Below are 17,322 nucleotides of genomic sequence, written 5' to 3' on the forward strand. Positions count from 1 at the left end.
CTTGGGAGTCCTCTGGCACCGACTCTGTGACTCAACCTGTCCATCAAGGGAGGGAAGGGTGAAGTGGGGCTGGTGGCAGCAAACAGGTGGCACATTCAGAGTTCATCCCTCTGCCATTAAAAAAATCTCCATTCCAAGAGACTCAAAACTTATTTTGTGCCATCCATCTCTGCCAAGACCCTAACAGAGTGGGTCTATTTGGAGCTAGCAGAGACCCAAGCATGGTAACGTGTGATTGACAGTTTGAATGGCTCAGAGAAATCTGTAGCGTGAGTGGTTTGAGTTTATTTACCACTGCAAAGGTGTGGCATGCAGGCTCAAGGACGCTAGCGTGGAGTCAAGGCAACATCATTCAGAAAGGTTTCACTCAGCTGATATTTATTGAAGGTCTGTTACCTATCATACACCAAATAGTATTCCAGACGCTGGGAGAAAGGACAGATCCTAACCCTTGCCCTTTCAACTCACCATCCAGGAGCAAGAGGCACACATGTTAAAATCCACACAAAACACTGTGGGCACTATAGAAGTTTGGGCTGGAGAGAAGAACTTTCTGATGGTTGTCATATAATAAAGACCAGAATAGGAAAAGAAGAAATAGGACACTAGTTGAGGTATATTAAGCATTTACTCTATCCCAGCCATCGTGCTCTCAAGTGTTCACACTGCCCTGTGGGGCTCTGTTATCATCTCTGCAGACCAGAGGGAAAAACCTCAAAGGCATTCAACTACTTGCCTAAGTTTGCACAGCTAGCAGGTGTGAACGACAGGGCCAGCCCCCGAGTTGGCTGTTTTGCTGCTGGTATGCTCGGAGAGGCAGGAACAGAACTAGGAAGGAAGGTGATGCCGTGGGACCCAGGGTGGTCCACATAGTAAGTTATAGGCCATCAGACTTACATAATAAAACACTGTCTAAAAAAATAAAAATCAAGAGCCAGAGGAGCCCAGTGATTGCGGAGAAAGAGCTCTGGACTTGTGAGCAGCCATCTGGAGAGACAGGAAGTGGGGAAACAATGGATGGGTTGGTTGTTGGTGTTAAGGATGGATAAGGTAGGGTGCAGGAAGCCATAGGTCTGCAGTAGCACGGGGACTGCCCTCAGGGCTGCTGCCAGTAGCTTAGTGGCAGGTAGGAGTGGTTGGCAATGTGTGTGGTGCAGCAGGACCCCGGCTCCGCCATGGGTGGGCACACAGACAGGGGCATGGTCCGCAGGCAAGGTTGCAGTCCTCGGTAGTCCATCTGAGGCTGGGAGGGACACAGGGGCAAAGGAGTGCTCTCTGAGGACTTAGGGAGGATTTCCAGGAGGCTGGGCTCCACGTCTTCACAGCTGTCAGCAACGGCGGCCTTAGACTGAGAGATAGGAGCAACAGACTAGATTAGCCAGGAATGGCTCAGGCTTGTAATCCAGCTCCTGGGAAGCAGAGGCAGGAGTATTTTTGTCAATTCCAGGCTAGCCTGGTCTATTGAAGCAGAGGCAGGAGTATTTTTGTCAATTCCAGGCCAGCCTGGTCTATTTAGCAAGTCCTGGGATAGCCAAGGCTACACAGAGAAATCCTATCTCAAAAAAACAAAAACAACCCCCCCCCCAAAAAAACCCAAAAAACAAAACAGAAACAAAACAAAAAACAAGTTAGTGATCTTAGGGTACAGGGTGGCTGGGTTTGTGTGATACAGATTAGGTTAGGGAGTAGTAAATATGTAGGCAAAGACCATGAACAAGTTGCACTGTAGAAACAAGAGTCACTGGTGGTGGGTGATTGGAGGGGGAGGGTTGGGGTGTACTCACGGGACTTAGGGCAGCAGTGTCTCTAAGGTACTGGCCTAGGACTCGGTGTAGGTCTGGAAGTGAGGGCCACAAAGCATGCCTCAGTCTTCTATCAAAGAAGGAAGAGAGGGGAATCTGACTCGGGATTAAGTTGGGAACAAAGAGGGCCCTAAAATGCAGCAGTAGGGGAGGCAGTGAGGCAGAGGAGTAAGTTTGAAGAGACAGGGACATAGTCAAGGCATGTTGGCCTTCCCTGACTACTCTGCCAAAAACAGTACATCTCTCTTCACCATCACTAACTAACCCGTGCTCTGTATTTTTTTTTGTTTAACTTACTGTATATATTCACTATTATATTCCTTTGTTTTCGCCCTAGTCCACAAGAACACAGGCTCTGTGAGAGCTTGAAAGCTTCTCTGCTGTTCCAGTTGTTACCCTAGCATTGAGCACACAGTAGGTTGTTCCACTCCTGTTACCCTAGCATTGAGCACACAGTAGGTGCTTGGGAAACTGCATGAGTGAAGAAAACCAGTGCAGTGTCTAGCTATGGATGCTACTGCAGGAGGTTGTCTGTGAAGAGTACAAATTAAGGCATATTGGGGAGATTCCCAAGTTAAAGGACTTCAGCCAAAGGTGACTGGCCTCCTCCATGACCTTTCTGACAGTGGAGAAGAAACCTGTGTGCAACACTCCTTCCGTCTTCTCCAACATTTTGGGGCGGGGTGGGGGGTCAGATAAATGCCTACTTTGAATAGAAGCTCCATTCTAGACTGCTCTTACACAAAGGCAGATTAAAAGTTCAAAGAAAGTCAGGCGTGATGGCTCATGCCTGTAATCCTAGGACTCAGGGTGGGGCAGGGGGTGGAGCTGAGGTATGAGGATTGCAATGACTTTGAAGTCATTCAGCAGGACTGTACAGTGACTTCCAGGCCAACCTGGGCTACAACTAAGATCCTGCCTTAAAAAAAAAAAAAAAGCACATTCAAAGTGAGGTGTGGAGTGGAGTCCAGGAGAGGGGTGCCTGTCCCTGGCCTAGCCTCTAACCAAAGCACACTTCTGTACCTTTGACTTCTGAACTCAAGGATCAGCAGATAGTGCCAGGTGAATGACTGATGTGGTGTGGATTTTTCCTCAGGTTTATAATTTCTCCTCAGTCCTCACATAAGTGAGTCATTCATTAGGGAATGTATTTAAGGACCTTCGGCTTGGCAGACACTGTGCTGAGGATTTAAAAATGAGTAAGGTATGACAGGGAGGACATCCAAAGGCACGAATGCTGGGCTGGAAGTGTAGGCCAGCGAAGCACGAGCTTAGCATGTGTGAGCCTTGGGTACAGCACCCTGCGCCAAATGTATTTCTGAGGAAAACACCATGGGAACACAAAGGAGCAGCCAATGAGGGAGGCCAAGAAAGGTTAAGCTTAGTGAAGAAAGTTATTTAACGATGAACAGGGTAGTCAGCCAACGAGGATATTCCAGACAGCAGGGCCATTATGTGCACCGGCCGAACTCCGGAGTAACTCAGGACTTTGGCAAAGCTGACATTTTGTAGACCCTTGTTGGGTTCTATCCTGGAGAGCAGGCAGGTCTCCATAGGATTACGTGCGTTCGGAGAAGCTCGTGAGGAAGAGGGAGAAGGAGTACTGTTTCAATGAAGTCAGGTAGTGTGCGGAGCCAGAGAAAGAAAGCATTGTTTGATCGGGTTTCCTGAGGCGGAATGTGGCCCGATCTTAAAGTCAACTTTGTGTGGGGATGGAGAGATGCACGCAGGCAAGGACTCTGATTTGGGCTAAGGTTGGACAGTAGCCCTGTCACTAAGAGAGCAGCCGGGAGGTGGGGCTGTTGGAGGTGTCCCCAGAGTGGGCAGGATAGAGTGGAAGAACGGACTGCTCCCAGAGGAGTGCAGGGAGCAGTTACAGAGGTAGGCGTGGATTTCCGCGGTCCGGAGAGCGGGGTCACCAAGTGACCACTGGCCTCACAGACCACACCCCACCACCCTCTTAGAAGGGCGGTACCTGTAGTGCTCAGGAAATTGCCACTTCAGCAACAGTAGGCCCAGAAGGGCACTGAGGCTCAGCACCAGGAGCAGAGCAGTCACCAAGGTGATCCAAGCTAGAGAACAAAAAGCATCTGACCGCGGCTGACCTTCGGCCCCGCCCAGGTGGAGGGGAGGCGTGCTGGCCCCAGCCCTGGCTCCACCCTCAGCATCCGGTGCACTCAACACTGCACTGGGCTGCGCTGAATTCCGAGGCTTGCCCATAGCCCCACCTACAGTGTAACCAGGTCCCCATGCACCCTAGACTGGCTTCAGCTCTGTCCGTCCTTACCAGTCTCGGAGCCCGTGGACACCCTAGCTGGAGGAGACCAGGCGCTCCAGGGGCCTTGGTAGGTGGGGCCGTTGAGCCTGGCACGCAGCTGCAAGCTGTAGCGAGCTCGGGGGCGCAGTTCTAGGATCCCTCCCCGGGCTCCGAGAGACGGCTCCAGCACCTGAGAGGAGAAACGCGGAGAGGGCTGAGCTTAGGCTTGGCGCTGTCGGGGATCTCTATAAAGAGCCTCGTCCTCAGAGGCGTGCAGGCTCTAAAGCTCTGCCTGAGATCGAGATCACGAGAGGACACACCCAGCACTCACTCACACGGCTGTGCATTCTGCCACAGGTCGTGGGGATCCAGCTACAAGCGCAAACCATCTCAACTAGTCCAGCCTTGGATACTATAAAAGACACACTCCTATCCTCAGAGACACACAGACTGCCATAAGTACTATACAGCAGAGGACACCAGGTTTGTGCTAGGTGCCAGAACTACATTATTTCGCACAAGCAGGGATACTATTATACGGTTAGCAAACATTTGAGTTGTTTGGGATATGCCAAACATTGAGCTAGGTCCTAGAAACAAAGATAATTGAAATATATAGTTTCATCTAAAGAGGTAGGCAGAAAAATCACAATTAGTGCAAGGCACCTAAGGAGCACAATGAAACAAAACTGCCTAGTTTAGTGTGCTAAGAGAACAGAGGGACAAAGGGAAGACTAGCAGTGAGGAGTGTTAACACATTATGCAAATTACTCATTGGTAAGTCGAGGAGAGAGGAAAGAATGTTTCTAGGCACAGGTCTTGGCTAAGTGATGGCGCCATTGACAACTGAGAAGTCAGATCCAAGAACAGACCACTGGGTCTACTTTATAAAGTCAGACAGACTGATGGTAAAGCTAAGGCAGTCACATTTGATTACAATCAGGGACAGTACAGGGGCATAAGGAGCAAACAGAGTTCGTATATGCTATGTGTACATCTGGGTAATTGACAAATTGGCCACATGAATGGTATATACATGAAAAATTAATGCTATATTTGAGGCTTGTTTATATTATTGTATAGGAGCTATATATAGTAAAAAGTATAACTCAGGAAGAAAATTAATTTATTTCGGATAATTGTATCTGATCTGTATAGGGATGAAGCTGTTTGCTTGAGTTGTTTGGTAGGAAGATGTGTGTGTTCGTGTGTGTGTGTGTGTGTGTGTGTGTGTGTGTGTGCTAACTGAGAATAAAAACATTGTTTAATTGTGTAATTAGTTTCTTTCTTTTTTTCTGAGACAGGGTTTCTCTGTATAACCCTGGCTGTCCTGGAACTCACTCTGTAGACCAGGCTGGCCTTGAACTCAGAAATCTGCCTGCCTCTGCCTTCTAAGTGCTGGGATTAAAGACATGTGCTACCATTGCCTGGTATTAGTATCTTTCTATATTCCAGGAAGTATGCTAGGAATTTATATACTAAATGTTTTTAGATTTATTATGTGTATTTTTTGTCTGCATATACATATATGAATCAGGTATGTGTCTGGTGCCCTCAGATCCCTGAACCTGGAGTTATGGATGGTTATAAACCATCATTTGGGTGCTGGGAACTGAGCTTGGGTATTCTGCAGAAGCAACAAGTACTCTTAACCACTGAACTATCTCTCTAGCCCTAATGTTTAATTTTTATCTAACTCCAAGACAGATAACTTTCTCCCTATTTCACCAATGAGGAGACTTCAAAATTTAGATAATTTCCATGTGTTTCTTAAAGCCCTTTCCATGTGGGGACTAGAATGATAAAATTGGGGTTGTTAGTGTATAGTTAAAGTCATTAAAGCCATAGGGTTGAACCATGTACCTAGGCAGAGCAGATATTTATCTAGGAGAGATGGTTTTCGAATGGGGCGCTGGCAAGAACAACATCCCGTGAAAGAGTAGAAAGGGAGGAGCCAGGGAAGAAGAGGTAACTCAGTCTGAGAGGTGGGAAGGGGATGGGGAGGCCTCCATCCCCTACGCAAAGGGAAAGAAAACTTTCTTTAATGGTTCCAGGATGAATCCGGGCCTCTTGCATGCTGGCCGAGTGCTGTGTCACTGAGCTCCACCCCCCAGCACGGGAAGAGGACAGTTTTTTTTTTTTGTTTTTGTTTTTGGTTTTTGGTTTTTCAAGACAGGGTTTCTCTGTGTACCCCTGGCTGTCCTGGAACTCACTCTGTAGACCAGGCTGGCCTTGAACTCAGAAATCCGCCTGCCTCGGCCTCCCAAGTGCTGGGATTAAAGGCGTGCGCCACCACCGCCCGGCTGAGAGGACAGTTTAGGTGGAGCAGTCGGTGGTGCCACTCGCCCCAACTGATGCAAATAAGCATAGACATAGGAGCCCAGATACCGGGGCAGAGCCAGCGTTGGCCTAGGACATCGGCTCCCTTACCTTCCAGTCCTCCAGGCCCTCTCCCATGTACCGGAGCAGAGCCAGCGTTGGCCTGGGACATCTGCTCCCTTACCTTCCAGTCCTCCAGGCCCTCTCCCGTGTACCGGAGCTGGTAGCAGGTCTCTTGAGCTGCCCAAGATGAATGGTGCTGCCACTCCAACTCCAGCCTTCCACTTGAGACCTCCCTCCAGTGCAGGCTTGGGGTGGGGAGGAGTACTGCAGGGGATTTCAACAGGGACTGTGTTATGCATCACGGTGAATTAACCATCATGCCACCAGGGCCATGGGTGAGAAATGTTAGAGATCATGATGAGGATGAGGATTCATGAACAGAGAGTTCAAGTCCCAGCCTACTTGGTTAGATTTGCTGAAATTGGGAATTATGTGGGGATATGCAAGGAAGGTTCTTACCAGCCTGGTGGATCCAGAAAGGGGAGCCCAAGTATCTGTGAACGACACCTTGTGCTGTGGTCACCTCTACAAGGATGTGAATAACACTGTCGTTTTGTGACTTGAAGTGGCAGCGGGAGAACAGAGCGGGCTGTGACCCTGGATCCAGTTCCTCCTCTTCACATTTCTCCCAGGTGGGGTCCCTAAGAATCAACCGAAAAGACTCACCGAGTCAGGCTTACCTCGGACACTGGATCATGCCGGAAGTCGTCCTTCCTATGCCTTGCGCCTCTAGGGCTTTCTCTGCTAGAATGAGGTCTAGCCTCTTCCCCTTGAGGAAAAGGCAGGCACGATACTGGGAAACAACTCAGCTGTAGATGAAACCCATTACTTTGTGTATTAGACCGTGGTGGTGGTGGTGACATAAAGCTTAAAGAACAGTCTGCAGAGTTCCAACCACAGCCCACCAGTCCACACCTGGGGCCGAGGGTATGCTTTATCTTTACTCTAGTTCCCTTCCTCTGAGAAGGTGATGTGACACCTACTTGCAGACTGTTTCCAAGATGAAAGAGACTTTATCTTTTTAGATGTAAACATCTTTATATTGTTAAGTTTGTTCTCTTTCTGCAGCTCTCTTACATTGATTGCTTCCAAGAACACTGACCTGGTAATATCTAGAATATAGCACAATTTTGATCTTTCCCATTGCCACAGAAAGTGACGCCACCATTATTGCCTGGGTTAAAGTAAATTCTAATTTGTGATCTTGTTGCTGCTTCCCCCGCCCCCCAACCCCCGCCCCCCACTTAGAAGTCTAGGTCTCATTGTGTAGCTCTGGGTTGCCTGGAACTTGCTGCGTAGATCAGGTTGGGATTAGAGGTGTGTACCGGTATCACAACCCCCTTCCCCCTTTTGAGGCTGGGTCCCATGCAGCTCAGTCTAGTTTCAAAATGCCTCCTCTTGAATGACCTGGTGATTTACCATCCCTAAAATGATCCTCCTGGTGTTTACACATTCACCCACTTACTCAACAAACAGTCGAGACTCATGTGCCAAGCACTGTGCCAGGCCTGGAGAGTATATAGATGAAAAACTAATCCTGAAGAGGCCTGCATTCAACGGGCAAGTCTCAAAATCAAACAGCCATGTTTTTCTGTTTTGTTCGAGGAGAGACTGGGAAGATCACAGCAGAGTATCTAACCGGGAAGGAAGGTCAAGGAACGCCTCTGGGGGAGAGAGGCAGTGTTAGAGACTGAGGTATATATAGATGAGGCTCAGACTATGAATAAGTTAGGTGGGGGACAGCTGGTTGTTCCAGAGACATGCTGTGCAGATGAAAAGGGACTATTGTGCTTGGGGGGAAATTCTAAAGGACTCAGAATGGGGAATGGTTTTAGGACCAAGGGAGGGGAGAAGCAGCGAAAGCCTTAAGGATACCTGTCAGGACTTTTCATGTACAAAGTAATAGAAGTGAGACTATGGTGGAGACTGAATGGGAGAGGTGTTGAAGGGTACACTCTTCAGTCTGTACCCTATCTGACTTGGAACTCACTGTGTAGACCAGGCTGCCTCTGATGCACTGGGATCACAAGTGTGTGCCACCACACCCAGCAAGAGATACTGAAGAGGCAGAAAAACAAGAGCATTTCAGATTATTCTGAGTATTCCTATACCTGGAAGGTATAGAAAGGAGAGAAGTCCTGGACAACTTCTGTGTGCGAGCTGTGTTCATGGTGAAATAGAGCAGGAGAATATTTAGATAAAAGAACTGATTTAGCCAGACGTGGTAGGGTGATGGCACATGCCTTTGATCTCAGCACTGCGGAGGCTGAGGCAGATGGATCTCTGTGAGTTTGAAGCAAGTCAAGGGCAGCCAAGACTCTGTTGCACAGAAAAACTCTGTCTCAAAACAAAAACAAAAACAAACAACAAACAAACAAAAACAAAAAGCCTCAAAAAAGAAAAACAAGACAAAACAATCAAAAAAGAACTGGTCTATTTGATTTTGTCATCTCAAATTCATGCACGAGTCAGACCTCCACACTATGAAAATCTGTTCAGATATTTGAAAGAATGAACTGCTTCTTTTTGGACTGAGTTCCAAAAAATATTTAAGCAAAAAGGTAAGTTACCAAACCGTCTGAGTTTGTGGGGAATGACTTGGTGGTATAGCATTTGCTTAGCCTGTGGCTCTGTCCTCAGCATCACAGAAACGAAAGAACGAGAACAAAGCTGGACAGAGTTAATTCTGGCACTCTAGAGGCAGAGGCAGGTGGATTCCCCTGAGTTCAAAGCTAGCCTATTCTACATAGCAAGTTCTAGGCCAGCCAGGGCTATATAGTGAGACCCTGTCTCAAAATGAATCAATTACATAAACAAATAAATTATGTATACAGACATAGATAGTGTGGTATAACTTATATTTAAAGATTAAATATTGTGATGGTTTGTATATGCTAAGCCCAGGGAGTGGCACTATTAGAAGGTGTGACTCTGTTGAAGCAGGTGTGTCATTGTGGGTATGGGCTTTAAGACCCTCATCCTAACTGCCTGGAAGTCAGTATTTCGCTAGCAGCCTTCATGTGAAGATGTAGAACTCTCAGCTCCTCCTACACCATATCTGCCTGGATGCTGCCATGTTCCTGCCTTGGTGATAATGGACTGAACAACTGAACCTCTAAGCCAGCCCCAATTAAGTGTTGTCCTTGTAAGACTTGTCTTGGTCATGGTATTTGTTCACAGCAGCAAAACCCTAACCAAAACAAATATTGTTTATAAATCTGAAGAATATAAAATATAACAAAGCTCCTAAGAGTGACTTATTTTTTATTCATCCCTGGAGGGTTTCTGGTTTTTGTTTTTGTTTTTGTTTTTTCCGAGACAGGGTTTCTCTGTATAGCCCTGGCTGTCCTGGAACTCACTCTGTAGACCAGGCTGGCCTCGAACTCAGAAATCCGCCTGCCTCTGCCTCCCAGAGTGCTGGGATTACAGGCGTGCACCACCACTGCCTGGCTGTTTTTTGCTTTTTGTTTGGTTTTTTTGGATTTGGTTTTTTCGAGATAGGGTTTCTCTGTATAGCCCTGGTTGTCCTGGAACTCACTCTGTAGACCAGGCTAGCCTCAAACTCAGAAATCCACCTGCCTCTGCCTCCCAGAGTGCTGGGATTACAGGCGTGTGCCACCACCGCCCAGCTACTGTTTTTTTGTTGTTGTTGTTTTTTGTTTTTGTTTTTGTTTTGTTTTTTGGACAGGGTTTCTCAGTGTAACAGCCCTGGCTATCCTGAAACTTGATTTGTAAACTCGTCTGGCCTGGAACTCAACAGAGATTCGCCTGCCTCTGTCTCTGCCTCTCGAATTCGGGGACTAAAGGTGTGCCACCACCACCCAGGCACCACTGAGGCTCTCTTTTGCAAATGTGTCCTTGTAGATGTGTGCACATGTGTGTGTGCACATTTGTATATGTGTGAGTGCACACAGAAGTCAGAGGACATCCTCAGGTGTTGGTCCTCAACTTCCACCTTGTTTGAGACAGAATCTCTTGGCCTTTTTCTCTGCTAAGTATGGCAGCCTGGGAGCCCTTGAATGCCCAAGGATGCTCCTGTCTCTCCGTCCTATCCTGCTGCTGTAATACTGGGATCACAGATGCGTTTGACTGTGCCGGCTTTGCGCGAGCTCTAAGGATTCCATCCTTAGACTTGCGTGGCAAGGGCTTTCTCCAGAGCTCTTCCCCAACCATGGTAGAGAAGAATGTCTTGGGGAGTAAAAACGGAGACTGATTTTGTCATCATGAGTCACACATGATGCTACTCAACTGAAGATTTAGTCTGTAGCTAGGGTTGACCTCGGTTCCTCCTGCCTCGACTTCCCTAGTCCTGGGACTATAGACATGTACAGCTGTACTCAAGGTTTCTAATTAAATAATCACATGAGGTGTAAATGTTAAAACTGCATCTAAGTTTAGTGTTTAAAACAGAGAGGTAGAGAGCACAACAAGCATGTATAAACATGCCAGCGGATGGCTCGGCTGGAAAGGGCACTCGCTGCCAGGTTTGGCAAACCACGTTCAACCCCCAGAACCCACATGGTGGGAGGCGATCCGATCCCTCAGGCTGCCCTCTGACCCTGCGGCACACACGCACCACTGATGCCTGCCAAGTCAGTAAATGCTTTGTTTTGCAGTTTAGTTTTTGTTCTGTTAACAGCCCTGGCTGTCGTGGAAGTGACTCTGTAGACCAGGTTAGCCTTGAATTTGCAGAGATCCACCTGCCTCTGTCACTCCAGTACCGGAAGTAAAGGCGTGTGCCACCACTGACACCCGGCCACACAATTTTTCTTTCTTTCTTTCTTTCTTTCTTTCTTTCTTTCTTTCTTTCTTTCTTTCTTTCTTTCTTTCTTTCTTTCTTTCTTTCTTTCTTTCTTCTTCTTTTTTTTTTTTTTTTGGTTGTTCCTGGATGTCCTGTATTCACTCTGTAGTTAAGACTGGCCTCAAACTCAGAAATCTGCCTGCCTCTGCCTCCCAAGTGCTGGGATTAAAGGCATGCACCACCGCCACCCTGCTACACAATTGGGCTTTAAAACCACCAGTTTTAAGTTTCCAGTTTTGTGTTGGGCCACAGTCATTGTTGTTCTTGGCCACATGTGGCCTTGGGGCCCTACACTGGACGTGTCTGGTAGGCTTTTTCAAAGGTCTAGAGGAGGCGATTAAGTCTGATGAAACCAAGACATCCCCAACAGAAACGAGGAGGCTGAGGCAGTGGAAAGAGGAGAGCATGAGAGACCAGAGGCTAGAGTCTGGAAAGGACAGGCTAGGCAATCGAAGAGGAACCACAGCCAGACTGACCTCTGCGCCTTCAGACTCAGTCAGCATTGTTCCAGTCTTACCTGTCTGTGGGGCAGCACCGAGTCCTGCTGTGGTGGAAGAAGCCTCGGGAGTCAGTGTGGCCTTGTTGCTGCCATTGGCAGATAACCTTCTTTAGATCCAAGGTGAAGCACTGAAGTCCAATTGTCCCTGTGCTCAAAGAGAGGGCCACGCCTTCTTACTCAGGAGAGTCCCTGAGCCATCTCTAGCCCACAGCAGGATATCCTCAACTCTTATTCTTTCTCTTCCTGAAATAGCTGCCCTGCGCAAGGACAGGTCTGAGGTCATCAGAAATGACCACACTTCACAGAGCTTCTGTGTCCCACCTAAGCCTCCGTGGAGATCCTCTTTCTTCCTCTCTTTCTTTCTTTCTTCCTCTCTTCCTCTCTTTCTTTCTTCTCTTTCTTTCTTTCTTTCTTTCTTTCTTTCTTTCTTTCTTTCTTTCTTTCTTTCTTTCTTTTTTTCTTTCTTTCTTTCTTTTAAATTTTATTTATTTAATGTATGAGGCCTCCCTCTGCTGCATATAAATCTCCTGCCCAAAAAGGGCATCAGTTCCCCCTATAGATGGTTGTAAGCCACCGTGTGGTTGCTGGAAATTGAACTCATGACCTCTGGATGAGCAGTCAGTGCTCTTACGCCATATCATCAGCCCCTCTTTTTTTTCTTTTTAATTTTCTTATTCTCTTACTGACCCACCTGCATCTCCTGGAAGGTCCACAGTCACGGGGAAGGACCAGGGTCCCCAGGAGCCACGAAGAGAGACCCCGTCAGGTTGGCTGCGTAACTGGAGCCAGTAGGACTTGCCAGCCTGGAGGCCTGAGACCAGACAGCTTCCACCCTTCACTGTCAGAGATGGAGCCTGGGAGGAAAATCCCCAGCACCAGAGCCTAGGCCTGCTTCTCAGTTAGCATAGCCCACACACCTAGTGTTTGAGCAACTTGCTAGATAGATATGCACATAGACGGGGACCTGTATGGATGAGTTTCAGGTTGTGCTCAGGGGTTCTTACAAAGTCTCAATTTGGAAGCCTGAAAGCCTTCAGTTACCTTAGTGGGAATGGTCCTAAGTAGGGTCCCTAAATGGGGCTCCTAAAAGCTAGTCAGAGTCTACACTGACTCTTCAAGGACCAGCCCAGTCTGGGATCCCCTAAGTATGGCCTTTCTTTTCAGGGGACATATTAGGGGTGGAGTAGAAGGTGAGGATACTTCTCCAGCCGGGGAGGTCCTCACTGGTCCATGTTGTAGGGAGGCTGTGGGATGAACACACGGTGACTGGTCAAGAACAGGAACTGGATTCAGCACCCAGGAAGTGGGACAGCAGGTTTCTGTGGAGTGTAGCTGAATGACGGAGGGTGCGGTGGCGTTGCTGGAGTCCGTGGGGCCATAGCGGAGCTCATGCCTCAGGAAGGCACTGATGGCAGGAGCAGGGGCCTCCCAGTGGATCTGAAGGTCCCCTGGTTGGCTCCCACCCCTGGCCTTGATGACCCTGGGGGGAGCTGGCAGGCCTGAGGGCAAAACAAGGCGTCAAGTCACCAAGTGCCAGGCTATGGTTCAATCCATGGGCTACAGAGCAGGTGCTCAAGGCTGTCTCACGAAGACTCTGAACTCACGAAGATGCCAGCTCTCATTTCCATGGAGGGGATGGAAGGGGAGGAGGGCTGCCTGTCCTGTCCTCCTATCCTCTTGAGAATAATGACCTCACTGTGTGCAATGGTTTGTGTGTTTCTTAAAGCAGACACTGCTTTCATCTCTGACTCCTTGTCGCCCGGCACACACCAGCGACCTGACTGTTGGTGGGTGAGTACATATGTACGTTAATGAGAGGAACAAGTTGTCCTTGATGTGAAATGATTTAGGGGAGAAGTCTAGCTCTGGATGCCAAGCTAGGAGGAATGCTAAGCTGGGTTCTGAGGTGTCTCTGGGAATCTGATGGAGAAGGGTACCCACACCGTCCTGGAAGACTACAGTCAAGCCTGCTTCTGGGAGCTCGAGCAGGCAGCAAATAGAGAGGCAGCGTGGCAGACATGCCCTTACCCACACTATCCACAAACAGCACCCGCTGGATCAAAGTCTGGTTGAGGATCACATTCTTCACCCAGAGGTGCAGCGGAAAGAAGAGGCGTACTTCATCCTGGCCTGGAAACTGGCACACATACCGGGTTCCGAAGGTGGGCATACTCTGGGAATGCAGGGGGCATGCACGGGGCTTCTCTCTGTTGGTACAGGAGACGTTCTGCCTACATAGCCATCATGTCAGCCCTGAGGACCCGGGCTGAGCCCTCGACCAATTTCTGCCTCCATTATTGCCATTTTCTTCTCACTGCTGGAAGTGGGAGCTTGAGCTGGTCCATTTATAGAGCGGCTATGTACTGGGCATGTATTTACAGTAATCCTCTGATAGGGCCAAAGACAGGAAAGCTAAGAATGTGACTCAGCTAAATATGAGGACAGATAAATGAGGATTGGGGTACAGCCCAGAACCTACCCTGGGTAGGCATACAGCAGCTGGTGTGTCCCACTGGGTGCTGCCTCTTCCTCATCCCAGAAGCAGGTGAGGTCCTCAAATGTTTGGGTGAAACAATTCAGGGTCTCTGGGCCCAAGGCCAGCAGGAAGACATCTGAGAACAGAGTTGGTGAGTTGGGCTCTAGAATATTCCAGTCATGTTTGTGGGTATGAGAAGGGAACCAGCGATAGCCTCTTACCCTACATCCCCTCCCAGGGCTCCCTTTGCCTGGGAATAGGTAATTGCCACCCCTCTACCCACCTCACCTTGGCTGGTGACTTGTGCCTGGTTTGGAGGGGCCAAGAGGAGGCAGGAGGTGACCATGAAGAGGGCCCAAGAGGGCATCTTCTCCGGCACTGTGTGCCTGCCCTAGCCCATCCTCCCTTCAGGAAGCTGGGCCCCAATCCCCCCCTGGGCCAGCCCCTCAGGTTCCTGTCAGATACAGCCCCACGTCCTGTCCCTGTCTCTGCCCCTCTGGGGCCCATCCAGACCACACTGGGGCCAGGGGCCAGAGGAGGGGGAGTGGGCAGGAGGGTGAGAGGAATTCGAAAGAGAAGACATGAGCCTTCTGTTGGCAAGGGTATATATTTGCCTGTGAATCAAATGGGGGCACCCTGTGGGTGCGTGAACTACTGTGGAAGAGCGTATGACTGTCGGAACAGTGTTAACTTAACCAAGCTACACGTGTTGACTAAAAGCCTGTCCAGCTGTCTTATTGGGAAGATGAAGTTAAAAGGTTCCTCAAGGTCACATGCCCAGTAAGATGAAAGGCTCAGGAGATAACGCTTCAGAAGGCAAGTGCTCGACAGTCGTGCCATGCTCCTGGAGTGATCTGCCGTGAAGCACTTGTCTCCCTCACAGAGGTGCCTGATGGCGGCTACTTCCAGCTTAACAGGTTCAGGGGCTCTAGGTGTAAACAGATACACGCTCCTGGGTAGTAATGCCCTGTCCATCACAAGTGACATTCTCAGCAACCTTAGTGTGTGCTCCACAGACAGCAGTGGCCGAGACCGAATGCAGGCTCCCAGGCCCTTCCCAGACCTACTCACACAAACACGTCTACCAACATCTCCAGATGATTCTGTACACAGTAAAGGTTGAAAGGCACGGTCTTCAATGCTTCCGTCTGGCTCGCTCAGAATGGGAGTACTTCGTCCCAGTTCTTCAGCTGTGCCGGCTTCATTTCATAGTGTGTGAGCATATGTGTTGGGGGAGGGTATATGATCTCTTCACGGAAGCCAGGCCTCCTCCTGGCTGCACTGGACCAATGGGTGGTTCCTATGCTGGTTCGGAAAGCTCTTGGCTGAGGGGAGAGATGACTTGGAGGGGAGGAGCATGTGGGGTCATGTTAAATGTGTCCCTTTGGCTTCCTTGGGGCTCCCAGTGGTGGCTCTGAGAACTAAATGGCCTCAGTGCCACCTTCCTTTCTTCCTGTTGGTGATTTAATTGACTCAACAGAATTCCAGGAACTGAGCACAGGGAGAGGAAGATCTTTTAGGCCTTCTCTGCCTCTTCGTCTTTTTCTGGCTCCATTTCCAGTTGTAGGGAGCCAGCTACCCTGGTCTCAGGTAACAAAGACTAGAGGTCACACTTTAAATGCTCTCTATCCTCTTCCCAAATATAGAGCTACCCAACCTCAATCAAGTCAAGTGAGAGGGGACACACAGTTTCTGTGTCCATGCAGCCCTGGGCTTTAGCATGAGGTGGATGTTTAATGACTTCAAAGGTAGCTGTGACTTCACTCTCAGGCTCCAGATGGGTAGCCAACTGCTTACTTGGCTTCTTCTCTACTTGTGTGTTTAATATTTAAGATCCCCAAGCTGCACCACATGCCTATAAAGCCCAGCTCACAGAAGGTAGAAGCAGAGAGGATTGTGAGTTCAAGGCCAGCCTAGACTGCATAAGGAATTCCAGACCAGTCTCAGCTGCATAGGGACAACCTATCTCAAAAAGCCGAACACAGAATCAAATGTCCAGGCTTCACGTGCTTGCTCTCCTATAATCCCAGCCACCTGGGGGACTGAAGAGCCAGGACCACTTGGGCCCATGAATTTGAGATTGGCCTTGGCAACACAGTGAATGAGCCCTTATTAAAGGGGGTCGGAGAAGCTTGGTGTATCCGATCACACCTTTAATCTCAGAACTTGGGAGACAGGCAGAATTTGGGAGAGAGGCAGGTGGATCTCTGTGAGTTCAAGACCAGCTTGTTCTACAAGCAAGCTTTAGGCCAGCTGGGGCTACATAGAGAGACCTAGGAGAGAGAGAGAGAGAGGAGAGAGAGAGAGAGAGAGAGAGAGAGAGAGAGAGAGAGAGAGAGAGAGAGAGAGAGAGAGAGAGAGAGAGAGAGAGAGATTCTGCATTTCTGGTTTCCTAAACCCATCTCCTTTGCAAACAGCACCTCCACCTATTCAGTGTTCAAATCCTAAACCTTAGTATTCCTCAACTGCTGTCTTTCTCTTAACTTTCCTACATCCAATTACTTAGCAAGTGCTGTGGCCCGATCTGCACTTTAACCCCCTCCAGCTCCCCCCTCTAGCCTATAATTCCGGTCACTGTACTGGCTTCCATTAGCTCCTCGGCCCCTATCTTTCTACCCTCTCCCCTGTATCCTACACAGCAGGCAGATGTGTTTTAAAAAAGTAACTTATATCTTACTCTATTTATTATTAGCATGTGAGAATGAAGAGTGCACACGCCACGGTGTGTGTGTGTGGAGGTCAGAGGACAGCTTTTGAGAGTCAATTCTCTCCTCCTACCATGGGATCAGGCATTCGGAGCTAGGTCACTAAGCCTTCAAGGTAGTAGTATTCTTTCAATCTCATTGGTATGTTTAACATGCCGATACTGTGTCTTCACCTCTGCTAAAATCCCTGGACAACTTCCCATGGTGTTTAGAATAGAACTCAAATGCCTCCCCAGGGCCCACGAGGCCCTGCCAGAATCAGCACAAGCAGCCTTGTACTCTACCTCCCTCCACTCCCTCCTTTATTCCCAGCAGCCATGATAACCTTATTGTGTCCCTCTCCCCACCTTATTCGGTCTCAAGCCGTTTGTAACCATCAGCCCGTACTCCTCCTTCTAGT

The 17,322-nt window shown here is 48.8% G+C and overlaps 1 protein-coding gene across 4 annotated transcripts; it reads right to left on the reverse strand.

Annotated features, from left to right (window-relative positions):
• Positions 1 to 361: 361 nt before the first annotated feature.
• Mpl (MPL proto-oncogene, thrombopoietin receptor) lies at positions 362 to 14,632 on the reverse strand. 4 transcript variants are annotated; one of them, XM_052177177.1, is made up of 12 exons: positions 14,506 to 14,632; positions 14,221 to 14,353; positions 13,770 to 13,948; positions 12,966 to 13,240; positions 12,433 to 12,595; positions 11,760 to 11,886; positions 6,901 to 7,082; positions 6,563 to 6,705; positions 4,090 to 4,249; positions 3,778 to 3,874; positions 1,785 to 1,872; positions 362 to 1,348 (listed from the first exon to the last, which is right to left on the reverse strand). In XM_052177177.1, exons 1-12 carry the CDS (start codon positions 14,582 to 14,584, stop codon positions 1,097 to 1,099), a joined length of 1,878 nt encoding a protein of 625 aa, XP_052033137.1. In that variant the 5' UTR covers positions 14,585 to 14,632; the 3' UTR covers positions 362 to 1,096. The 4 variants fall into 4 exon arrangements, with proteins under 4 accessions (XP_052033137.1, XP_052033136.1, XP_052033138.1 ...); XM_052177176.1 differs by having other exon boundaries at positions 12,942 to 13,240; positions 14,506 to 14,631; XM_052177179.1 differs by having other exon boundaries at positions 1,250 to 1,348; positions 1,785 to 1,837; positions 12,942 to 13,240.
• Positions 14,633 to 17,322: the final 2,690 nt, after the last annotated feature.

The sequence above is a fragment of the Apodemus sylvaticus genome, chromosome 3, assembly GCF_947179515.1.
Source record: "Apodemus sylvaticus chromosome 3, mApoSyl1.1, whole genome shotgun sequence".
In the NCBI taxonomy this organism is placed as follows: Eukaryota; Metazoa; Chordata; class Mammalia; order Rodentia; family Muridae; genus Apodemus; species Apodemus sylvaticus.

Bases quoted from the DNA above. Each gene is read 5' to 3' on its own strand.
- Mpl (XM_052177176.1), bottom strand. From the start codon at position 14,584: ATGCCCTCTTGGGCCCTCTTCATGGTCACCTCCTGCCTCCTCTTGGCC. The intron at 3,875-4,089 runs GTAAGGACGGAC...TTTGTTCTCTAG, and splicing joins GTCCACGGGCTCCGAGACTG to CTTGGATCACCTTGGTGACT. The intron at 1,873-3,777 runs GTACCGCCCTTC...CTTCTTTGATAG, and splicing joins CAATTTCCTGAGCACTACAG to AAGACTGAGGCATGCTTTGT.